This window comes from Serinus canaria, chromosome 2 (assembly GCF_022539315.1).
Source record: "Serinus canaria isolate serCan28SL12 chromosome 2, serCan2020, whole genome shotgun sequence".
NCBI classification, from domain to species: domain Eukaryota; kingdom Metazoa; phylum Chordata; class Aves; order Passeriformes; family Fringillidae; genus Serinus; species Serinus canaria.
In genome coordinates this window covers 108306438-108333179 of record NC_066315.1, presented here as the reverse complement: position 1 = coordinate 108333179, position 26742 = coordinate 108306438, and the positions used below count along the sequence as shown (strand labels likewise).

Below are 26742 nucleotides of genomic sequence, written 5' to 3'. Positions count from 1 at the left end.
TTCAATCTGAACTTATTCTTCAGAAAATGATAATTTTTATATTATATTTAACAAATCCAGTGAAAAAATTTGTTAAAAGCCCTTTAAAATTGGTTTCTGATCAGAAATGTAAGTTCACCTGCATGGTGAAAAAGGTTTGACAGAAGCCCAAAACATCCCTTTGGAATGATAATCAGCAGCCTTCTTCCATTCAACATAGTCCAGCTACTGACTCAGCATGGCACAACAGGGAAAGAGTTCAAAAGGCACCTTATGCTTATTCAATATTCACATATTTGATCAATCCTAACAAGGGGCAAATATTTTTATTTCCTGTCTAATACTACGACTACAAGCTCTTAAGAAATGAAAATTTTAGAGACAAACGGAATGGTAGAGAGATAAAAAGTAATTTCTGTAGCTAAAAGTGGAGACTAAAAGTAATTTTTAACCTTACTGTTGATTTTTAATATTTTCATTAAGTATATGATTTCATTAAGTTTATAATTGCCTGAAAAACATTGAACTGTGCTCTTTTCACTGAAAACTGTGAGTACATTCATTAGATTAAGAATATTTTCTTCCTCTGGTGACAAATACACATCAGACCAGTGTTCCTAAAGAAGGAGAATGCTTCCCTTATGGGATAGGACACCTGCCAGAGCCAGAGCTTTCCTCTGACAGTAAGCTCCATTTCAAAAGTAAATTTAACTCTCTAATTGCAGTGTTTCAAAGCAAACTGTGAGAATACAATGGACATAGAATCATTACACATATATCTGTCTCAATCTGTAAAGAACTGAAACAACTGAGGTACAAATGTCAGTCACGATACTCTAAAGGTCACTGTTATGCATTTTAATTGCATAAAATGCATGAGCATTTTAGTGCTCATGACAGTACACGAGAAAGAATATGCAAGAGAGGTGTTGTTTTCAGATTCATAGAGTACTTGTGCTCTGATTCATAATGAAAATATCTTGGGGATAAATTTGTAATGCATAGGGAAATATGCTGAAGTTGTAGTAGACCATGAGGACTGATTTTGTGTTTCCCAGATAGTTTATCATAATTTCAGGTAATGTTGTTCTAACTTCAAACTTGGAAGGACTCAACTATACAGCTACATCTGATGTTGCTAAGACAACTAAACTAAAGTTTAGTACTTTGCCCTGAAATTGGTAAACTCTGTAGCATCTAGATTTCACCTGGGATCTTTCTTAGTGAAATATGTGTTTTGCTCTGGATCTTCCAAGTCTTTTGACAATGTATCATTGTTCTTGTCCTATGATAAATTTCAACCTCTCCTTATTTGTTTAAGATGTGGAGATATTACCAGTTGCTACCGTGGTTTTGGTACTGGAATTCCTGCAGCTTTGTATCTGATGTGGCTCACCAATCAAGAGTATCCTCACTGTTCCCAGCACTTTCTAGTTAGATTTATCTGGGAGCAATTTGTGGAACACAATCACATAAAAACCTGGGAGAAACATTCCGAATCCCATTTTGTGTCAAAATCCTAGCTACTTGACTCTGGAAAGGGTTGGGTTATTTAGGGCATCCTCAGGAAAACTTGGTTACACATCTATTGACCTTCATAGTGCAAATTTAGTTATTTAGACACTTTATGTGTTTTAGGGCAAGGCAGTGGGTGAATTGAGATTCTAAATTCTCATCATGTTTACACCCTGGCAGGGCTGCTGGAACAGTATGATATTAAGTTCCTTTGGCAGATCCAACCTCTATACCTCAAATTCCCATCTTTGGAGGAGGGAGGATTTTAAAATGTAGGGCAACCAAGGATAAGTATATTGAATAACAGGATACACTTATGTACAGCAAGGCTGGGGAGACAATATGTGCTTCAGATAGAGGGCATTCTGTACAGTCAGTGCACACAAAAATTTTTTTCACCCTTATTAATTTCCTAATTGACAGCATTGAACACTGCAATGTATGAGAGACAAAGAATTTACAAATGAATAGGCAGGAACAGAGAAAACTATATTTGAACTGAAGCCTGGAATGAATATCTTGTTATTGTGTGTGTTTTAATGTTTGGTTTGATTCACTTTGTGTGAGCATTTCTTGCAAGGGAACCAGTTGCAGAAAAGGACAGAAAATGTCAGTGTCAGAGATTAAGGGTCTCATCTGACAGGCTTTCAGAGAAAAAATAGTGTTCTGTGTAAAGTCATGGGCAGAAAACCCCTTAAAATTTCAGTGAAAAAATCCTAGATAAGTTTCTGTTCTGCAAACCTAAAGCTGAACTTAATGAAAAATGTTTCCCATGGGATATTAAAACTTCATGATACAGATTCTGATGAAATCATGAGTTTTTGTAAAGCATTTAAAAATCTTTACTACACACTGCTTACCAAACAACAGCCCAATATGTCTACACAAATTCTAAAATGCATTTTCAGCTGGGTATTTGCATGAACTGGTTGGCTTCTGTAGGGGTTTCATTTGGATAACAAACACAAAGAAATTAGTAGAGTAATACTATGAAAACACAGAGGCAAAACACCTCAACATTTTGGTCATCTACCCACCTAATTGCATGATCCTTCAGCTCCCTGCAGCACTTAGCATTGTGCTGATAACAACCCAACAGTGCATCACACTCCATTTTACAGTAAGAAATGTTTTAAATAAAAATTACACTTGGATATATGTGCCATTGGTATAATGACTTTTGAGGCATTACTCTCTGGCTAATTACCATGTCTGGAAACTGCACTGACAAAAAGTGTGCTGTGTTGTTACTGTGTCCGGAAATATTCCATGAAGTTTTCTGGTTCCTCAGCTAATCCTTTTCTGAAGTACAAGCAAGGGCATATGAAGAAGCTTGACTTTAGCCCAATTTCAATCTTGTGATGATGGCATCAAAATGAGATGAGGAAACACCTGCACCACAGATCACACCTGGGGATGTTCCAAGGGCCCTTTGAGTGCAAACCTTTCCTGCAGTTCATCAGCTGCATGTATTGCCCCCCGTAACTCAGAGCACTGACCTGTTTCCCTGACAGACAGGACTGCTCAGGGACATCACCCATCTGCTGCACCTTCCTAGGTGAGAGCAGCAGAGGGCTGCACCCCTGCACTGTGTTGCAGCAACACGGGGTGAGGTGCAGGTGTGGGCAGGGGGGAATCTATGAACACAAACAGCGATGAAGCTTTAAGCTTGTGAACCCTGACAAGTCTTCAGCAGGCAGAGAGAACTGATTTTTTATTTCAGCCATGATCCCTTCTTTAGAAAGAATGCTGGAGTTAATCACAGAATTATAGTTTTATTTAGGTTGGAAAAGACCTTTAAGATGATTGAGTTCAACCACTAACCCAGCACGGCCAAGTGCACCACTAAACCATGTCTCCAAGTGCCACATCCACATATCTTTTGAATAACTACAGGAATGGTGACTCCAGCACATCCCTGGACAGCCTGTTCCAATGTTTGACCACCCTTTCAGTGAAGAAATACCTAGTTCTAAACTTTTCTTGGTGCAACTTGAGGCCATTCCCTCTCACTCTATTGTTTACTATTTAAGATGAGAGGCTGACCCCCACATCACTACAGACTCCCTTAAGGTACTTATAGAGAGTGATAATACACTTTATAAAAAAGGATTCTGAGAGTAGTTACTAAAAACCATGCAAATGTGACTCATAATAGAAGAGATTCTATATTTATCTGGTTTGATTTTATGTATGCTTGTTTTCCTTGGACAGATACAAATTACTGGGGTCTGAAGAGAGCACAATATAATCCAGGAGGTTCATGTTAATAAATCCTGAGTTGACAGTCTAGTGCTGGCATACTTTGTGGGTCTCTGCTCTCTGCAGTGCCTTGCTGAAATCAGCTAGACTGTGTGTGGGTGTATAAAGCTAAAATTAGGGGGTTTTGACTGCCGCAAAAAGCAAAGCGAGTGAGTGGGTTTGTCCCAATTGCCTGCAGATAATTCATTATGAGTATTTACTTCCTTTCACCAAAGTCTGGAGTAAGTGTAGGATTTTACTGGAAATTTTTCTGACAGTTCATGTCAAGCACTGTTTTATTGTATATTTTGGTCTTCTTACATTGCTATTTTTTTTAATAAGCTGGAAGGAAATTAATGACCTGAATAATTTTTATTCTCTGACTATGGAAAATATTTATTGCAAGAACATTGCACTAAAGTAAAAGATTGCTAATATCCTGGGCTTATCCATATTAAAAAGATTTGCATATTCTTCATTTTTTACAGGAGAACAAGATCAGCTCCATCCCACAGTACTGCAAAGCTATTCTGCTATACAGGCAGGCAAGTTGCCTAGCTGCAGCTGTCTTAAATCATGACTTTACAGTTTCTTAACTCAGGTGGGAGCTGTTTGAAACCTTGCACAAAAGTGAGATAAGGTAATAAGCATCACATGCTAGGCTGTACTTTATGTTCGGCATCTCAAACAGTTTGAAGCTAGTAATTTGTGATTTTTCTAGTTCCCATGTCAACTAAAAATACTGTAACTGAATCTTCTTAGAAAACACCTCTCTTCACTAATTTCAGCCAGCACATGCACATTTGTCAGTTACCTACAGGTATACTCTAATCAGAACCACACTGAGCTGCTTCCAGAGATCCTTCTTGTTTTCCATTCTTGATCCATGCTCCAACATGGTTTTGGACAGATTTTCTGTGACTGTAGTTCAGGGTTTCTCACGGTGTTTATACCTGTAGGTACAGCAAATAAATAAGAAGAAGTATAATTTATCTCCTCTTTTTTCCTCCTATAATCTGTCTAGGTATGTTGTGTCATTTCTTAACTGAAATACAGATGCAGAACCTGTCACTCTCCATATGTGATTTTTAAGTCAGATTGGTTTTATTGAAAACTAGTGGGATCCAAAGTGACTGGGAATTCAACATCTTTTATTTCTATTTAATGACTAAGAGCAATCCTTGTGCAAGGTTGTATCATTTACATATAATCAAGATCTGTGGGCCATCTACTTAAAGAGAATCACTGGAGCTGGCAGCTTTCCTTAAATCTGATAATGGATTTAGCTCTTGTACTGCCTTTGACAGGTACTAAATGAACAAACTTCATCTGGGAAATATTGATTCTCTTGTGTACTACGGATATAATGGAGGTAAGGCTAAATGCCCTTGTTTTGGTAAGTGGAGTGAATTGTTCTAAATGTAATATTCCCACTTTCCATGGCAAAGAGAAATGTACTTTAAGTAAAGCAAAAAACACCTTGCACTACTGCTGGTATCTCATATCTACCCTGCTATGTCAGATGGAATTGGAAGATGTTTCCTTGCAGAGCATGAGCAGGAACACATCTCCAGTTCACTCCCTGCTCTAATGGAGAGGGAATGAAGAGAGGATGTATTCTTTTCTTTGAAATTGGAAGTAATTCCATAGAAATTAATGGAGCTTCCCAGCACAAGATGAATGTAAAAAAACCTGGCCTAGTGGTTATAAATTAAGTGTAAGTGAAATTCAGAGTGAGAGTTTTGTGCCATAAGAAGCCAAATAAAATGTATTCTACTCGACTGGCTGAGAACAAAAATGAATCAAATTATTAATGAATACTGCAGACCAAGAAATAGGATCTGCTTCAGTGCCTCTTTCTTTCCTCTTCTGCTGTTTTCACACTGATTGAGGTTATTGAGAAAGCTAACTCATATGATCTCCTTCTCCATGCAAGTGATCAGGAGAGTCCTTTCATATACAAATTATAAAATCTGTAACCTGGAAGGAAAGAACATACTAAATACTTATTTAAAATAATCTCCAAATTATGAGTCTAATTCTTTAAAAAGAAATGACAACATTCTAATTAAAAATACATGTCTTTTTTGTTCTAGAAAATTTCTAGGGTAATTTCAGGTGATGCTGAAAGTCTGAATGTTGTTGTGGCATATGCCAGACATTGTACTCCACTAATAACCAGCACTCAGCCTGATGGGAATAGGGAAACACAAAAGACTATGAATCAGTGCTTCTAAAAATAGCCCAGGCTACCCCTTTCCTCCTCAAAAGAAATATAAAACCTTGAAAAAGATGAGGCTGAGAACAAGGTGAAGTAGCTGAATGAAGAAAAGCAGCTTTTGCAAAAACACTCCACTTTTCTAGAAAGTGGTTCTTTTCTGCCTGCCTTGCTTGCAGTAAAATAAGTAGCCTGTGCTGATTTAATTGCTGGAGTAGTGTTGAGATGGTAAGAGAAGTCACATAAACCTAGAAAGATGCAGAAAACCACAGAAAATCAAAAATTTTGTTTAGCTGAAATTGATTTATACAGAAAATTTTCTCTGCAGTGAACTGGTGCTCTCCTCTAAGAGATAATGCTGAGGAACAACTCTTGTTCCAGATGGGCATCTGTAGCTGAAGTTCATTTTTTGTCTCATAGACATTGAGGGTTGATTACTGAGTGACCATTCAAGCTCAGGACACACTGAAGTTTTAGTTCCCTATGAACAGATGAGCATATACAATTATGTTTAAGAGCTTGCACTGTGTGACTGTCTTAAAATGCATCTTATAAAATTTTGTCAGTTAAAAAAATTAATTTCCTCTTTTATTTCAAGGCTACAGTTGATAAGTCTTTGATGTGATTTTCCTTTTCCTAATATGTGAGGGTGTCTTTGTCCATATACCATTCAGCTTGTGCAATACTTCCTCTTCATTCCACATGTGGCCTAATTGCTCACTGGCCACAGACTGAAGAGAGGAGGAAGATTGTGCAAGCAGAGTAACAGAACCTGGTTCCCTTCCCAAAGTCAGCTAAAAGGGACTTTCCTTCAGAGGTTAAATATATCCACTTCACATGGAGGGAGTTATTATTACTTCTCCACAGCACCTTTAGCTGATTTACACTTAGAAATTACAAAAGAGTAGCAATATAACTTTTTATGGAACCTAATTCTGTATCTATTTCAGGAATTTGAAAATACCCTCAAGTAAGTATGTTAAAAAACCCTAATTTTCCTAATGCCCTGGTTGTGTAACCAGTGTGTTATCTTTGGCTATGTATACCTTTGTAAAAATGTTTTGAATGAGTGGCTGACAAGTCCCTTTATAAGTAATACTCAATCTTCTAAGCAGGCAGAATAATTTTTTTGTTCTTCCTGAATTTGCAGAAAGGGTAACCAAATTAAACACACATGACTGAGAAATGGTACTGCTGTTCTTCTCAGAGTTTCCATGGATGATTAGAGGAGAGTTACCTGATCCCTTTCATGGCTGGAAAACGCTAGAAATGCTAGTGTTACATTTTAATATAGGGTTAATCTGAATAACTGGTCAAACTGAGTGAAAAACAGGTTTATGACCTCAGTGATCTTCTGAACTATCCACAGATTCACCCACCCTATTGCCTGGGGCAATACTGGGGACCCTGAACCTGAAGGAGTTTATGGATTGTTTTTGAGGACTGTTGGCTCCTCACAAACTCTACACCTTCAAAACAGGCAACATGCTAAACTATGAACCTGGGGAACCCAGGTAGTCTAAAACAGAAGCTTTTCAGTGCCCAATAGCCAAGTTTTGGACAACATGCAAGCAACATCCCAGATTAACATCCTAGACAAGAAAGGTATTAGCACATTTGGCACCGTGCCTTAAAACCACAGAGGGATTTTCTCAATTACTGGAATTGCCACTGGAACATTAATTGCACATTCCACTTTCATATAATAACCAGTGTTTTTGCTGTTCATTACCTTGGCCATCAAAGTTTATGTGCCATTTTGAAATCTCCTCTCTTGTGCCCATTGTGTTACACACTTCAGTAGTGCTAGGGCTCAGGTTAAACATTGCACCTTTCAACAGCTTCATTTAAGAACAAAGGCCTAAAAAAAAACATTGCATCTCCTTGAGCCAGTGCTTTTCTCCACCTGTAGTCCCAATGCCACAGGTGAATTTTTTTCACAGGATTTCACCTGCCAATCAAAGAGTTTTTTGCCACACTTTCCACATCTGGGCATACACCTTACCTGCTTTTAAATTAAAAGTTTATCTGTGTCTTATTTGAAGCTGAGGTAAACTCAATCCTTGTCAAACTCAAGCATGCAGAAACTTTAAAAAAAAAAAAAAGGCTCACCTTTCAGAAAAGTAAAATTACCTGAAAAGTAGGGAATTCATTTGCAGTACTATTGCTTTTACATGTAAAGAGCTCACACACAACATGGAACATCTTTATTTTGGAACAATCGAATCCAGAAATAAATTATTGGATAACCATATTATTTGTATTTAGGGAATTTCCTTCAATCTATGCTTTAGGAAAAAGGAGCAAGCCCTATTTATTTGAAAAGGGGATTGTACAGCACTGAGAACAATATACTTTATCAGTTGGTAGCATTTTTTTAAAGCAACAAAAAGGAAGAATGAACTTATGTGTGGGCTATTTTTTGAATACTTTATATACTTCTGATCTGCTCTGCCTTTTCTATTTGTAAAATAGAAATATCATTCCCTTGGTTTTCAGCTGTTTACAATGGTGTTTTCCTCATGACAGGATTTTGCTGAACAATTTTTGGGAGATTTTCCTCCTTCTGAATGGTGCTGAAAAGGGTTAAAAAAAAAATCAAAAAAATGCACAAGTGAAACCACAGTACAGTATTGTATAGATCTTTTCTGAAAGGAAAAAGAAGGTTACAATACTTGGGACTTATTTAACTTCCTTTTGACATCAAAAGGCATCAATAAGGTCCTTCGCATTACACAAAAAAAATCAAGACAAATTCTATTTCCGGCATTGCATATGAAAATTACTATTGCAATGAGAATTTAATTTCCTTTTAATAATAATGTAATAAATGTGTAAGCCGAGAAATTGGTCTTTTACTTCCTTAACATTGTGAAGTACAAAAAACAGACTTGTAGATTTGGGGCAAACCTAGGGAATTTTATTTTACTTCTCAGTGTACACAGTATCTGCAGTTACTCTTTCGATTTTTCCTAAAAACAAATATACATGTGGGTGGATGTAGCAGCACATTTTAATGCAATGACAACCCAGTGGCAAATAAGGTAAGTGTTCTAAAAGTTGCATAAGGATACATGGAGTTAGGATTAGCAACGTGATTCTAATAAATATTAATGAGGTATAATTTTTCAGTCAGCCTACAAGGCAACCTGCATTATTCTTTTGTAATTGAATTCAAATGACATCCTTTCCTACTGTCTCAATAAATTACAATATTTCAAACGACTCTAACCATTCAAATCATGTATTTGAGATTTTTAAAGAAAAAATCTGGCCGATATCTTGCTTAATAAAATAAGAAAAAATACAGTCCTGCAATTTTAACCAATGATTTATCCATTATCTCTTAATAATTTTCCTTTGGGGTATTTTTTTTCTATGGATTATAATAAGGACAGACTACAAAAGGATATTTGACATACAACTAATGTAGAAGGTACAAACTTTTAGGTCAGCTATCTGTTACTGGAATTAATAGTTAATTTTTTTATTCCTCATAACACCACCTTTCTAGATAAAGACTTAAATTTCTGTTCTAGCAAGAGTAATCAAAATTAGTTACCTAGGTTACAATGGTTCATTAATACGTGGAATCAAAATGACATTTTGTGTTGATTCATTAACAACTGAGACTTGCTGCAAATAACTGCCAGAGAGTTCTCTAAGTGTATCTTTTATGCTTTAGTCACCTTGTATTTTATTAAAGAGTGTGTTGAAGCTGTGAAGAGTGACCTGTGACAACAAACTCAATGTTCTTTCACAGGATCTCTGCGACATTAAATTGAAATAGAACCAAATACTTGTGGCAAATAAAACATGCTTTTAGAAATGATTCTGCAGTATGGGAATAGGTGGCAAATGCCATCTGAAAGCAACAGTGGAGATGTCGGGATCAGAAGAAGATGCTGTGAAAGAAAATCCTCATTCTATTGATAGAGCTGGCTCACAATGAACTTCAGTAATTGTGCAGCCATTGCCAACTATTACACATAAACTTATTTTGGCCAATTTTAGTTTCCCTTTATCCTTACCTTGGTCTTTCAGAAGGGTCTGATATTCTCTGGCCATTTACTAGAAATGTTAAAAATTCAGATGTAAAAATCTTAAACTCTGAAGATACAGTTAAATTTCTAATGTTTCAATAAGTTGTCTGGGTTTTGCAGTGTGCAGAAAGACAGAGAGAGAAAAAACTCCAAAACATTTATTGAAGATTACTTATTCATTCTAAATTAGATATTTAAAATATTTCAAGATTCTAAACAGAGAAATATGAAACTTCATTTCCCTCTTCATGGAAGAAGCAAATAACATACACGATTTGCATTTATGCAAGCTGAATGAAAATAATCTTTAAATTCAATACTTCTCCCTCTGTCTGTCTCTCCTGTTGACCTACATGGTGTAAGGTAATGGAGACAGACTTCTAGTTTCACATTGATTATTCACTACTAAATAATTTCTAGCTTTAGCTTTAGCATCCTGGACAAACGAGGTACTTCTCTCTCCTTCTATTCTATTTTCATCTTTCCAGTAAAAAGAAGGCTTTATTGTCTATATTTTTGCTGATTTTGTACTTATCATGCAATATTTCAATCTAAGAACACAGTCTCTTTCCAGAGATTGAAAGATGGATATCATATTTATCTTTGTGGGTTAATGCTCTTTTTATCTCTGCTGGAAAATACAGCAGTATGTTAACAAGATGCTATTTCAGAATCCACCCTCATTTTGCTCCACAATACCTTTTCTTTCCTTTTCTCTTCCTAAAATGTGTAGTCTCTATCATAGGTTTTGTTCTTTCTCACTGGGAAGCACTCTGTAATAAAGATTATTAAATTTGCTCCTACCCTCTTTTTATTTTAAAAGGTTATTCCCTTCTGTTCATAACCTATGACATTTTATTATTTTACAAACTGAAGCAACAGCAAATATTGACCCTTGCTAAAGAGTGAATTTCTGTTTGTCTTCTATAATCTGCTGAATAGGCTGATTGATCTTTGTGTTACTGGAACTCTGACACTGCACAGCAGCCAAGAAATTCTCAACAGTGGTTTCTGGTTTCCTGTTAGGAAAGCTAAAGCCATATGTCTAGGAAATGTCCCAAGATGCAATGTTTTCAGAAAAAATTCTACACTAAGCAAATAATTTAGGAAATGACAGCTAAACAGCATCTAATAAAGCATTCAGAAATGTAACTTAATGCTGTGCCCATCTCTGTGTGTGTTACAGCAATGAAATTACATTATTTTTGTAGGCCAGAATCTGGTGTCCTGCAAAAGGACCCAGTGAAGGCTAAATTACCCATTCAAGGATTAACTAATTACCCTATAATTAATGTCTGAGGAACAGATTGAAAGCTTTATTGAATCATAAAGATGTGACAGTTGTAATTCAAACTTTGATTTTCACAGTTCCACAGCACTTCAGGTTTGCTTATTGAGAACACAAGTCCAGATTTAATTGCTTTTTAACAAAAAAAAAAAAAAAAAAATCATAGTTGAATTATGCCTGGAATTTATTTTAATAAAATAAAAAGAAAAAACCTGGTTAATTTTTGACTTTTTGGTGGGATGGTGGGGAAATAATTAAAGGGAAACCCTTAAGCTCTTCTTAGTTCTGAAAATTTTTATGATTAAGAATTAAAGGATAACTTTTAGAAGTAGTAGCCTCTCCGAGTTCACTGCCACAGATAAGACTGTATTCCTGGCAGGAAAAAGTTAATTGGGGAGTAGGATTTAAAAGGAAAAAGATAATAATCTGAGATCAATATTTTTGTTTCTTCCACTCTCACATGTGCCTTTTTATGACTGGAATATAATCTTGTCAGAGACCAAAAAACTGAATCTGAGAGACTGAGATGTTTCTAGACATTTCAACCATTATCTGAGACCTAAAGTCTGTCCACTATAAAGGCAATGGGCTGATTGAACACTCACTATCACCCAACTGCTTCTGCAGCAACAAAAACTGTTTCCAGGAAAAATAAAGTTCAGAAAGCAAAAGCACATGCAGAAAAAAAACCTGCTCTCTTTCTCCTTCCCACCACTGAAATGTCTGAAGCCATCTGTCCTTCTCTTGCCTGGACAGGCCATCTGGAGCAGAATAGATGAGACGTAAATCACCAGCAAGGCTGACATGCTCACTTTGTACCCTTGTAAGGAAATCAAATGCATTACAAGTGAAAATTGGGGGTTGAGAATTCAAAAACTTATTAAGAATCCCTCCCTTACTGTAAATTTTTTTTCAGTGACAACCTTCTTATTTCCCCATTACTGTAATGCAGTCCTGTTTTTAAAGAGAGATAGCAGTATGTAGAATTTTTCATAGCAACAGCTATCTTAATAAAGGTTTAGAAACATGGTTAATACTAATGAACAAGGATGGGTTCAGAAAGAGTAAAAGGGAGGAAGGTCTTGTTTATGGTTGTGATGCTAGTAGAGCAATGACCTTACAGCACACTGCTCTAACCAGAAATCCTAAGCACAAACAAAAACATATCATCAAAAGAGTCAGAAAATTCTCCTGAATTAAATAATGTAACTATTTAATGTCACTGCATCATTGGCATTTCTGTATCAGGTACAGGAAATTCCTCTGTTTTTTGATGCAAGTTTGGAAAACTAACCACAGTTTGGTCTGAAAAGCCATTGTACTTCCTCAGACTCAGGCATAAGATGATTGCATCTGCAGCAGCTTAGCAGAATTGATACCTAGCTGCCTGCACCCTATTACTGTGTACATGGCTCTCACTAAGGTGATTGAGAAGACCTGCAAATCTACAGGAAAGAATTGCCAGAGTTTCAAGAAACTGTGTTAATTGAAGAGGCAGGTCTAATCATCAGGGGTTTTTCGTAATAGACCAAAGAAGAGAATTGAAAGCGGAGAGGGACAAACTCTTTTGTGACAGGAGGTTTGGAGGTTTTCTTCTGCTGCTCCCCATTCCTTAGAAAAAACAGACATTTCTTTCTCTGTATCTCTGCCATGCAGACTTGGGTATACCCATAGACTTGGAAGAAGGAGCAGTCGTTTGACACAAAGATGACCCAAGACTAACTGGTTAATCATGAATTTGAGCTTTGGCACTTAAACCAATTTCTAAACAGCAAAATGTGCTGACATTGCTGGGATTTTTTTCAGCTGTAAAACCATGAGGATTGCAAGCCTGAACTTTAACCACAGCTTCCCTAAGATGCTCTTTTACAAACAACCTCATCTTTTAAAGTGATTGTTTAGACATTGGTTTTTTGTGTCTGCTGAATGTAATTGTTCCATCTAAACTCTTGTCTTTAACCTCTACTTAATTTCAGTAAAACTGTAATAATTATAACCTTGGGTAATACAAATTATTAGTTGCTGATCCTTTCAAAGAAAAATATTTTAAAATGAGCATAGGACTAATCTAATCACAGAAGTCACAGCATGGCTGATGGATTCCAAGAGCATAAATAATACTGGGTAAAAATTCTGTGAGTTATTTAGTCTGCTTCAAAACGTAGAACTTAATTCCTACTTTTCTGCTCCTGGGGGCAAGTTGTCTGATAACTTCCACTGAAATTTGGGCTCTCCATATTCCAGATCTGTATGGCAGACTCATGACATAGCTCCTCTATGAGGAAAGATCTCTATTATGCCCAAGCCACTAAATATTTCACACATTTTGGTTCAGAGCTAAAACATCACGAAACTATTCCATTAACCAAATGTTTATTTGCTTGATTATCTTGCTATGATTGTTTAGGCTACAAAATGTTGAAACGGCCTAAACGGCCCAGCTCATTGCACTGTTCCAGACATAGAAGTTATTTCAAGAGGTGGGTAGATACATTTGCTTCTTCTTAACTCAATTTCTGCTATCAGCAGGCTGGGAGTTACTAGAACCAGAAATTCAGACCAAACCATTCAATCCATCAGTAATTATTAAATTTATCTCCTCTGGCTCCGATTAATTTTTCTCAAAATTTATTTTTTCAGTGCATGAAAATATGCTTCTTTTTGTGTGCTTTAAACTTGCAGGCTGATCATTTGTTTGGAGGATTCCCAGTTTCTGCATTTGGAGAGAAAAAAAGGAATAATCACACACTAACTGTTTTCTCCTAGCTGTTAGTTTCCAAAATGAAGTATCCTGACCCATTTAGTTTCCTTCACACAAAAGCCACCCACAGAGCTGCCTACCTTAATTTCACTTCTTGTTGAACTTTTTCAAACTATACTTTTTGAAGGTGCAATTATCAGAACTGCAACCCTGAACTTATCTATTTAAAAAGGGAAGTCTTTTTATAAAACACTTAAAAAGTGTATTTCTGACTTAATTCCTCATCTATCAAGGAAACCCGTATGCACACAAACAACATAAAATCTCTGCAGGACTGCAACAGGAATACAAATATATTTTCTGGATATTTTCATCTCTCCTTTCTGCAAATCCCCCATGCCTCTAGGAAAAAGAGAATAGTGCTGTAAATTTGATAGTTTAATGTTGACTCTTAAAGCATTTGGTCATTTAAACTCTTTCTAGACTTAGATGAACATAAGGAGCTCTAAAATCATCAGCTAAGAATTTTGAACTAGGCCAAACCAAATGCAGGAATAACTAAAATGATCATGTGATTTTCAGGAAATTAAAGCAAGAAAGTATTTTCTGTTGAACCACAAACAATATAAACTAATAATTTTATTTTTTGCTACAGGACTATATACTTCAAATGTTTTTTCTTCTTTCACTTATTTTTTTACAACTGTCCATATGTACTAAAAAGACAATATAGGAAAAATAAAGAAGAAACAAAGAAAACAGAAAGCACTAGACATTTAAGTCATCAACAGGCTGTGTAAATGTTGGGTAATTGTGTCAGTATTGGTTGATCACTTTTGCACAGTTTCTCCAATATAAACATTTTCCTGTGAATTTTTGCTTTATTTGGAAACTTTTGTTTAGGCAGTCAGCTGGGAACTCTGGGGAGGGTACCCAATGATATAAAAGGGTAGCTGAAGAAATCCTCATGACAGAGGAAGAAAATGTTAACTCCAAAGGAAATAAAATAACCAATTTATCCCCAGTATAATAAAAAAAGAACAGAAGGCTGCTAGTCTTTCAGTGTAGTACAAGGTAACTTGATAAGTAATCTTGCCCTCCTAGGCTGTCAAGTCCTATCCTCTATCATCACTAAAACTCAGATTTCTCTTCTAATACATGTTAGAAATAGATGCTAAGCTAGAAGGAACACTCAATTACATATATAGAAGGTATTATGAATGAAAAAACCTATCCCTATCACAAAACTTATTTTTCCAGATTGCCTGTATGTGACAGAAGTGCCTTTGATTCTATGTCACTAATCCTAAATTTAAATATAATTTCATATTCATTCATTGACCTGTTTAATTCTCCCCAAAAGCATTCTGAAATGCAGAACCTATTTCCATTGCATTTTTTTCATTGTCTCTTCATTTCAGTTTGCATTAAATATTTACCATGTATTCTGTCAGAAGATCTTGGGGTAAAAAAGGAGACACTTAGTCAGAAAATGTTCAGATCCAATATGATGTTGATGTTTTAGTGGATTTATTTAACTTTTGTTTGTTTGTTTGTGGTATTGGGTTTTGTTTGTTTTAATATTTATTCCTAAGTAAATTTAAATATTTAAATATTTAATATTTACTTAGTGGTTTTATTATATTGAGAACACAAAAATTAATTTCAAAATCACAGCTCATAAGACATCAATATTTATTGCTGGTTTTGTCACAGGCACCTGGAAAAATTAATCTTAACAAGTTTTCACTTGTGAAAAACTCTCTGAGCAACAATACACAATTAGAGCCCCTAATTAGATTTTGGCAGACTGATTTCCACAGCAGTTTTCTGTTGCTCTTATTAAGTATATGGAGTCCCATGAACTTCATTTTTGTCACTGTGTTTCTGATCAAGATAAATTACCAGCATGGAGAAGTAAATTAAAATAGTCACATTTTGTAAGATGTAGACACTCAAGCATATGTCTAAATCCCTACAATGGAATCAGCAGGTCCTAAATGTAAAACAGATGTAAATTCCTGATGTAGGGATTATTTTCATTTTTTCATTTATGCAGACCATAGGACTTGCACTCTCTTCTGTGACTGGGACCTTTAGGTACCAATACCAGCAATAGAAAATGTGAATAAATGGCTGTTCTAAGGCTGCCTTAGAGTTTTGTAGGACACTTGTTCTTTGCTGTCTTTGGGATAGGAAGTGAATTGGCAGGAAAAACCAATCTGCTGGGCTTTGGGGGCTCTCAGATTGTGCTACAAACAGCCTCTGTTTGCTGCAAGTTATGCCAAAGGTTATTTTTGCCTTTTTCAGCCTTAGTTTTTGTAACAGATGTTATGGCCTGGAGACTGGAAAGAAGGTCTTGTAGCATGATGGACCACATCCCCACTAATCCATAAACACACTTGGAAACATACTGCAAGGAAAGCAACCCTCTGAAGGAAGCAGTTTTTGCTAACTCTGACAGATGTAGCCTAAAACTGTGATTCAAAATCTACTTTAAATCTAGAATTTAATAGGATATTTTAAAACGCAAAAATTCCAAACCAAACCAAAATAAAACAAAAAAGTAAGCAAATAAAATCCAACAGTCCTTCAATATTAGTGTTCTTTTTATGCAGCCTGGAAAATTGTAGCCTGGAATTTTTACTATTTCTAGAATTTCAGTCTGGGTCTTGATGTATCCTGCACAATAGATATATAATGCTCTTTCATGTCAGAACACCTTACCTCCCCAAGGAGTAACTGCAACACTGTTATAATATTTGATTTTTTTTTTTTAATTTTTATTTTTTTTGGCCAAACATATATTTTCTGTCTGTTCTTGGAATTCTGAGAGGCTGGTGAATTCTTCATCACAACAGAATCTTTAGAACTTCACTTGTTCTGAGAAATCAGTTGCACTAGCAATATTTGGGAAAGTGTTCATGCCCATGACTGAGCAAATAGATAATATTAAAGGCCACTATTTCTTTTTCAAAATATTGGGAAATTCAGTTGTGACAGAATGGTCTTGCTCTTTTTCTCTCAAGGACCAAGAGATGTGAATTTTTTTCCCCTACATAAAGGATTTTTTCCCTAGGTTTGGGAAAAAAACAGTCATCTTAGGAAAAAAGCACTATACATAGAATTAAAACAAAAAAAAACATGATCAAATTAATGGTTACTTTAAGGATAATCAAATAAATGGAAATTTTGTTGCGAAAAATATAAGCAACAACAAGTATGGCAGCATCACTATCTCTACACAACTGTTACTACATGACCCTCTGCATAAATGAGGTTGTATGCATGAAAATACACTTCTTTATTTTTAGGCCTCCTTTATTTTTTTCGTAGCATAAGCAGTAAAGTAGGAAGACAACTCTTAAGAAAACTTTAGATTATTACTTAGGTTTGCAAGACAGTGAAGAGTTTTTCTGAGGACAGAAGCTTTGCTTCAGCTCTTTAAAAAGTTCAAACTATTTAAACACTATCTCACAAACTAAACAAAGCTGTTATTAAGAACTGAATAAAACAGTGGAATTCCAACAACTGTAACCTTTGCTAAAGTTATCTGTGACTTATGCAATTTAAATGAGGCTGTGGCAGAAAGCTTAATCAGAAAACATCTGTCTTCTAAGACATAAGATTCTTGTTTCTCTCAAGTCTGTTTAACAAACTCTGATTGCTTTTTCCTAATTGCAGTAGAATGAGTGAGACCAGATTGTTTCTATTTATATATGCAAAGGAATTGCATCTCTGAGGATAAGATTTTAGCCACAAAAACAAAGCAAAGCAAAAGTCTCAAGCCTTCCAGAAAATCTTCTATCAATTTATTCCCCCACTGAAGTGATTACCACCCAAACTGCATGATTTAGTTTTGTGCTCTGTTTTTTAAGACTTGAATGACATTTTAAAAAGTGGGGTTAGGGAAGGAATCCAAGAGTGTAAGCTTATACTGCAGTCCTCTCTTAGTATTTCTTAGTCACTCTCCATTTCCAAAAATGTTCTAAGGAACAGCTATTAATCCAAATGCAGCAAATAGAGGTTTCAGACTAGCTCTGATGTGAGTAGTTCAGGCTGTAAAAATTCTGATTTCCATAATAAAAGTATTTGATGTTTGTTAATGACGATTATGTCTCCTGCTGCAATTATTTTTTACCTGTACAAGTTACAGGGAAATAAATCCCATGGTTTCCAAAACAACTTTTTTGTCAATCCTTTTTCTTACTGCACTTAGACAGTGATAAAATAATTTTTACTTGCACCTTATCCTTGCTACATAAAGGATTATGAACACGATCTAATGCCAGATATTGTCGTTTCCACATAAGATGCTTACAACAGTATGGTGTAGCAAATAGTTATATTCATGATGCAGAAAAAAACCCAAATTGGCTAAACTCAAGATGATAATTATAGAACCATAGAATCATGGGTAATCCTTAGGTCAAAGGGACTCATGGAGATCACTGAAGTCCAACTTCTGGCTGTGCACATGACGGCCCCAAGAATCAGACCATGTGGATGAAAGCACAGTAAGTTTCAGGCTTGAAGCTGTAGTACACAAGAAAATACCAAACTTTCTCAAACTACTTCCAATCTGACATATGATTTAATAGTGGGATTATAATGGATGTAATGAGGTTAGGTCACATGGCCCAAAACTTAAGTGAGGTGTAATATTTTTCGTTATTTATTGGTGTGAGTTTTATGCGTTTGTGCTACACACTGAAGAATGCTAACTTTCCCAGGGTCTAGATCACCCTGACAAAACTTAATTTAATCTTTAATCATAATTAGTCTTTATCATAATCTTCAAAAATCTTACACAGACTGTGCATTTTCTTGGAATTGTCAGGCCTCTTCTCGTGCTTCTTATCCTGAGCTTTTTAACTCCAGGCATTTGAACTCCTTGTTGACCTTACAAGAAGGGTTACTTATAAGTCACTGTGCAGGATTTTGGAATGCTGCTGCCCTGTATAACAAAGTGTGACTAATAAAAATCATGCTGCTAAATCAAAATAAAATAACAAAAAAAAAGGTATTTACAAAAAATACCAACAAAGTAATTACTACACAGAGGATTAATAATGAAACCATGTTACGCTCATTTATCAGTTTTTATTACTACAATTAAGGAAAACAAAAAAAACAAGGAAGAGAGCTGAAGCAGTAATGGCAAAAGATTTAAGAAGGAAAACCACAGGGAATATTTCATGTAATTCTCTCTAGTAAAGAGAAAGCTGATCACGGAATTTTGCCTGTGGCTCCGAAGGGGTTGCTTGGAGCTAAGGGAGGTTTGTTCCTTGACTGCAGCTCACAGGGGTTGTTTAGGGGACAGGTGGTATGAGTAGGAAAGAGCTCTTGTAAAAAAATGTGAAAGAATCATTCTGCTTCTTGGGCTGTCAATTACAGCCTAGCCTAAATAAGGCAGTTGGGCTGGCTTAGCTAAAAGTGAAGACAAAGTGACAGTCAGCAACCAGAGAGCAAAGAGACATGACTTGACAGTTCTAGAATGTAAAGGTAGGGTTTAAGGAAGACAGGATGATGTTGGTATTAATGATTATACTTGCAGTAAAAAAGAAAAAAATGCATGATTTTCAGGACTGATAAGGTACTTTAGTACTTTATTGTTGATAAAAAGTGTTTAGCTAGATAAATGACAAAAATTGTGACAAAAACAAGCAGCCTTTCTGCCTGAAATATACAAACTGTGGAGGTAGCCAGGTGAAATTTGATGTGTGTAGGAATGTTGATTGGAGGAGAGAATCTCGAGACACATCATTATGGAAGAGATAAAACAGCTAGTTAAACAAGATTTTATGACAGATAATTCAAAGACTGGGTACAAGCAATAAAAAATAGCATGAGCATGTGGCAGTCAATGACCTGGGGAACAAAATGTGAATTTTTAATTTAGTATTGCAGACTGCAAAACTGGATATTACATGGGTGGCACATTCATATGTGTATTCTTTTAACAGCCAGCTCTCACAAATGATCTAAGCAATGCACCTCACTCTACCTCCCTGGATAGTGTCTGACACAGCTTCAGTGATGCTGGCATCAGGCTCAGTTCTTTCACTTGATGACAGCAGTAGTGTAAGATACTTTTGCTTCCCTCAAGGTCTTTGGCATTCCTTCCTGCCTGATGTCTTACAGCACCCTATGTCCACAATTATAAAGCCACAATAGTGTGAGGTGTGACTCTTTCAAATGGGTTCCAGAAGCAACCCAGATTAAAAAATCATTAAACCTCTCCCACCTCCCCCATCCTCAAAAAAAAAAAAAAAATAGTGCTGTTACTTTTCTCCAAAAGATCAGTGCCTTGATTTTGTTAACAGAACATTGTCATGCACAACTGTGCCCATGCAGTATGGGAAACCTGTTAATTTTGCATATCCAGTTTCTATGGCAGCATTTGTTGGACTTCATGAAATACATGAACTTTTGAAATGACTGACAGATGTGTTTTTTATAGCAGCTTTGCAGACATTGATGGTTTTGCAGCTGTTGCTCTGATGAGATCTTCTTTGATTTTGTGCTTGCCAATCCATGGAAAATTCACTTTGGGATGCTTAGATTGAAAACAGGAATGAGGAAGGAGTCCTCATCTTCTTCCAGAATAATTTATAATTGTTTAAGGACCTACTGAAGAAATTCCATTGCAAGAGGAAAAACAGCAGAGCAATACATATCCAATGGAATTTCCTCTTCTTACAATAATAGGTGAAGTGCAATATTGCTGATTATTCAAAGAAGGGATCTACATATTGTGCAGTAATCTTTTTACTGAAGAAAGTAATATTTAAAGAAGAGGCTTCAAGTATTATGATCAGAGCAGACACCTGTGCAAAGTCATCTACACAGCTGTGAGTTATGCTGCTGCTCCTGCACTGTCCGGCTGCTGGAGATTCAGTTAAACATGATATATCTATCTTCCAAAATTCTATTTTTTTATGCTTCCACAAACATTTCTGTATATATGAGGTAATATACTACTCCACAGGTTGTCCCACGCTCATCACAGTAGTCTCTTAAACTCTTACCAAAGTGCACCTAACAGTCCAAGTGATCAAACTAAAATTCATGTTGAGCTGGAGACATAGCATTTGCCTTTACTTATGCAGAGACAGTGCTGTGCAGGGCACCACTTAATGTTCCTCCACATAAAAGTTAGGGCCAGTCTTAAGATTTCTTGTACCATGGATTTCACTCCTGTATCTGACAAGATTCTGTGAGCTGTCATCATATTGATCTTCTAATGTCATTCCCTAAGCTTACAGCATAGAAACAGATCTAAAACCATATCAAAAAATCTAATAAAAGTGGAATGTGGGAGAGTCATAAGCCAATTAATACTCAGTTATTCCAGTTAGCAGAGTATATCAATAGCTTTAATACATAAAAATAAAGTAGCAATAATGCCACTTCACATATTAAAAAAAAATTAATGTGAGACAGCAACAAGACATAAAAATACAGTACATTTTTGCTCCATAAACCCAAGATAATGTCCTATATTACTGTCAGCTTAAGCTTCAACTTTAAATAATATATGTAAATAACTGTTCATTGTTGTATTCGTATGGCTAGTTTTGCATTCTGCTCAATAAAATAAATTACATATATCAAGTCACATAGCTGTTACTGGCAATTCAGAAACAATTTTGTGACAAAATACATCACACAATCTATCCCTCTATCTGGTACTGTAGCTGCTCACTCATCCTCCCCCCAGCAGGATCAGGGGGAGGGGGGAGAATTGGAAGGGTGGAAGTTAGAAAATTCCTGGGCTGAGATAGACAGTAGGGAAAGCAATTGCTGTGCACACAAGCAAAGAAAAAAAAATGAATTGATTCACTGCTTCCCATGGGTAGTCAGGTGTTCAGTCATCTCCAGGACAGCGGGGCTCCATCATGTAAAGGTTACTCGGGAAGACAAACACCATCATTTCAAATACCTCTCATTTCGTTCTTCTTCCCTCCACTTTGTATACTGAGCATGACTTCATATGGTCTGGAATATCCCTTTGGTCTTTTGGGGCCACCTGTCTCAGCTGTCTCCTCCCTACTTCCCATGTACTCCCAGTCCCCTCACCATGGTGGCAGTACAAAAGTAGAAAAGGCCTTGGCTCTGTGCAAGCCCTGCTCAGCAGTAAAAATATGTGTCTATATTATCAACCCTGTGTTCAGCCCAAATCCAAAACTCATTGCCTATGCGCCACTGTGAAGAAAATTAACTCCACCCCAGCTAAAACCTGCACAGATACCCATTGCAATAACATCCATCAAAATAAAACTGACAAGTCTGTGTTTCAGAGCTGAAGGAACAGAATTTCTCTCTCTCCTATGATAACCGTTACTGGGAAATCCTTGTCTATACTCTGCATCAGTGATAATCAGGGAAGCCCATGATGTGGCTATAGATTGGGAGTACTGTGTTCCACTGTGCAAATAAATGTTCAACATCCAGCAAGATTTTGACTAAGTAATCATTTGCTTTTATTTTTACTATTAGTTATTTGAATCACTAATTAACCAATTTGCCTCACTGATTAACCAATCATTTCGTATTTCTAGCCCTGATGTTTACATGTCAACTGACTCAAGGTTTTACATTTGTGGTTTAAAAATTCTGATATGTCAGCCTGCGGAGTGTTTTGAAGCAGTTTGCCTGTGACCGAAGGAAGTTATAAGGTTGCTCTGTCAGTCTAAAGGACAAACTCTACTTGACCACAAGCTGTGCTGGGTGAACAAAATAATTTCTCTCTGTTATTACTGAAACAAGATGAAGAGCATGTATTGAAAGGATAAGGGGAAATGGCCTCAAACTGAAGGAGAACAGGTTTAGATTAGATATTAGAAATAGCTAGCAATTAATATGAGACTGGTGAGGCAGTGGAAGAGGTTGTGAAGTTATGAGTGCTCTTGAACTCTGGAAGTGTTCAAGGCCCGGCTGGACTGGGCTCTGAGCAACCTGGTCTGGTGAAACATGTCCCTGCCCCTGGCAGGATGGTCGAAACTAGATGGTCTTCAAAGTCCCTTCCAACCCAAACCATTCTATGATTCTTTGATGATTATTGAAACAAGATGAAGCCATTAGTAATATTTATTGCATAAAAACCATAGTGCAAGTATAGCGACAGAGACAAAATTGTATAATGGGGAGTGGGGAAGTTCTGCATCGCCATTCTTTTGCCCTGTGTCTGACTAAACTCCACACTCACTAACAACACAGACCTGAATTATTGTGCAAGCGGATCCTGCTGCCACATCAAGTGCGCCCAGGCATGACCTGGTCTGCTGCCAACCCCTTGGCACACATCTATCCATGATAGCATTCTCCAGAGGAACGGAGCAATTACTGGCTCAACCCTATCACCCAGCAACTTGTGGCAGACAAGTTCATTGCCAAAGCAAGAAAGAGCAGAGAATCGATATAGAGCTTCTGTTGCCAACTTTTAAAAAATACCTTTTTAAAGCAATGGCCCTGGGAGTGAACTGGTAATGGAGTGTGTAGATCATCACATTTAAATTCAGCAAGTCCCAAAGCACAAGTGTAGCCAAACCTTCAGGCAATGCTTCCTATTCTGCTCTACGGAGAACTCTTGGCAGACAGAAAGACAGAACCACATAACTGTTAGTGTTGGGAGGGACCATCTTCCAGGCCTGGGTCACCTAGAGCTGATTACACAGGACTGCATCCAGGTGGCTTTTAAATGACTCTGAAGAGGGGGCCTCCATGACATCCCGGGGCACCTGTTCCAGTGCTTGGCTATCCTGAATGTAAAGAGGTTATTCCTCTTTTACATGTTGAGGTGACACTTGTGTTTTAGTTTATGGCACTTACTCCTTGTCCTGTCGCTGGGCACCCCAGGAAGAATCTGGCACCATTCTCTTGACAGCCACCCTTGAGATGTTCATGTGCATTAACGAGTTCCCCTCTCAGACCTCTTCTCTAGATTAAGCAGGCCCAGCCCCTGCAGCCTCTCATAAGAGAGAAGCTGGCAGCCCTGACTCCCGTTTCCAACTGCTCTGCATTAAAACAGCTGGAAGCACAACGACATCCACCCGTGGCACAGGGGCAGCGCCACCTGAAGAAGGGAGGGGAAAGGCGGGCAACAGCGCTCGAAAGCGGGCACGGGCGGGGCAGGAACGCTATCGTGACTGGACAGGGAGAAGGTATGCACGCCCGCCGGCCGGACACAGCGGGAGGGCCGGGCGGGGTGGGGCGGGGCGGGACGCGGGGCCCGCCCGAGCCGCCTCACGGCTCCCTGCCCCCTTCCCGCAACCCGCTGATACCAACGGTGCGCGTGCACCAGCCAATCGGCGGCCGCGGGCTCGCTTCTCCCTCGCCTCCCATTGGCCCGTGGGGGCGCGGGGGCGGGGCAGGCGCGCGCTCGCCCGCCCGCCCGCTGCAGTCCCGCAGTGCCGCCGCCGCGCCGGGGCTCGCGCGCGCTACAACCGCCGCAGCGGCCGCGCGGCTCCTCCCGGTGCGGGGCGGCGCGGGAGCCGTGGGGCCGGGCTGGGCCGGGCTGGGCTGGGCTGGGCCGGGCTGCGCTCGGTGCAGCGCGGAGGTGACTCTGCTCGCCCGCAGCGGGGATGCTGCTGCTGCCGCGGCCGGCGCCGCCGCTAGTACTGGGACTGCAGGCGGGACAGCGGGTGGCCGCGGCGCCCGGCGGCATGTGAGCAGCGGCAGGAGCGATCCCCGAGCCCCGAGGCAGCGCTAAGAGGGCCCCTCCCTCCGGCGGCGGTTCAGCCCGCCCGGAGGCGCAGCGCGGAGGCGGGCGGGCATCGCCGCTGCGGCCGCCCGCGAGGAGACAGCAGGACCGGCCACAAAGCGCCGCCGCCCGCCCTCCTCCGCACGCCGCGGCGCTGCCCCTGCCAGCCCTACTCCCGGGGAGGAAGGGCGGGAGCTCCCCTCGCTCCCTCGTCACCTTCTCGCCGCCCGATCCATGGGAGGAGCGGGCCGCCTCCCCCTAGGAAGCGCCGCCGCGGCTCGCCGGGACTGAGGGGAGCGGCCGGCGGCCGGCGCGGCGGGAGGATGCCACTGCTGCGGAAGGTGCTGCGCGTCTCCAACCGCTCCATGCTCGCCTTCATCTTCTTCTTCTCGTTTTCCTCATCCTGCCTCTACTTCATCTATGTGGCTCCCGGGATCGGTGAGTCCGGAGCCGCCCCCTCGGGGAGCGGGGGTGAGGGCGGTGGTGGGGGGCGCGCCCGCCTCCCCCGGGCAGTTGTCACCGTGGCGGGAGGGCACAGGCGGCGCCGGGCGAGGGTCGGCTCGGCTGTCGGAACGCGATGCCGCCCGCCCGGCAAGGGTCGGAGCGGCCGGCGGGGGCGGCGGTAACGTGCGCGGATCCCGCATCTTTGTTCTGCTGCTTTCAAACGCTCTAGAAGGTTCATCTGCCATCGCGAGGTAGGTGGATGATGCCCTTGCTTCTCCGGCTGGCAAAGTGAGGCACTAAAGCGGCTCAGCGTTTCGTCGTGTTACAGTGGTATAAATTGGGAAAGAACTGCAAAACTGCTGGATGGAGTCACTTAAATGTATTAATCTTTCAGATTGTTAGTAACTGCATTAATAATAAAGCCCGTGTGAACAAAAATGAAGAACCAGTTTGAATATTTGTTTTTTACTTCTGTTAGTGGGATCTCTCTCTCTTCACAGGTTTTACAGTTTGGTAACTCTTCCACTTCTGAAGGAACCACTTCAGAGAGAGACAAACCGTTGATTTAGAAGAAGCTTCATAAAATAACTGTGCAAGTGTTTGTTTCTAAAACAAACCAAATAAATGTGGTGGTTTCCTTAGTTCACTCTTCTGCTGTTACTGGGAGACCATCAGGCTTTTTCTCAGAGGATGACCCTTTTAGAGTTGGTTAGCAATACCCCAGAGCTAAAGGCAGTGGTATCCTGTATGGTGCTCTGTGGGATTTCCTTGTGTTGGGTGTCCCTTGATTAGGGAATGTTTTCCTTTTTTCCCCAGGGAACATTGCCACATATTTCTGCATATCTCCTTGCTTATCAGGTGTTACCTAAATACTTGCCAAATCATCTCTCTCTTCATCCTTAGTGCTTAAAACTTCTCTCTGCAGTCATTGCTACAAAATGCCCACACTGCTGTGACCACTGAATCTTCAGGAATTGTTTCCTGTTGATTGTGTCTTTATGCTGTTTGGCTCCGTCTCGTTCACTATTTTCTATTTAACTTATAAACACTTTCAAGGTGCAGTTGTTGCTTCTATACTTAAACAGTTCTATGTAGTTCACCTATCATTCTGTGGTTTTCCTTTACTTATGTACTTCCTACAATATTGACAAGTCGGCCAATTATTCTTCTAGTTCAAGTAAATACAAAAATATATATTAAGAAATTTATAATATTTATAGGGTTAGAGTTCTAAGCTTTCTTGTCTGCCAGTGAAAGGGATGTGATGTAGTCTTTTCTGTCAGTGTTTCCCTGCTGAGAGGGATCTGATGTAGTCTTCTAAGTGAGAATGATGCTGATGTCCACTTAGACATCTTCGGTCTTTGAGATGCTAATGCGGGACACATATATAAAGTAGGCTTTAATTGCAAGTAATTGATATATAAATCATTTATCAATTACTTTCAATAGCAGAGTGCAATTTCTGCATCTTTATAAGGGAAACTTATAACATCTTACATAATGTATGCAGCTGTAGTTTTACTTTGTTACTTAAATGTATCTTGCCAATGGGTACTTTGTTAGCAAGATCATTTTCTCACTAAGAAAGGCTTATGCAGTACCTTGCTC

The 26742-nt window shown here is 38.7% G+C and overlaps 1 protein-coding gene across 1 annotated transcript in view; it reads left to right on the top strand.

Annotated features, from left to right (window-relative positions):
* Positions 1-24493: 24493 nt before the first annotated feature.
* The window catches only part of B4GALT6 (beta-1,4-galactosyltransferase 6), a 31776-nt gene continuing 29527 nt past the window's right edge, over positions 24494-26742 (top strand). Inside the window, exon 1 of the mRNA XM_009102702.4 lies at positions 24494-25128. Within this exon, the coding sequence (XP_009100950.2) occupies positions 25014-25128 (115 nt within the window). The 5' untranslated portion in view covers positions 24494-25013. The remainder of the gene's footprint in view (positions 25129-26742) is intronic.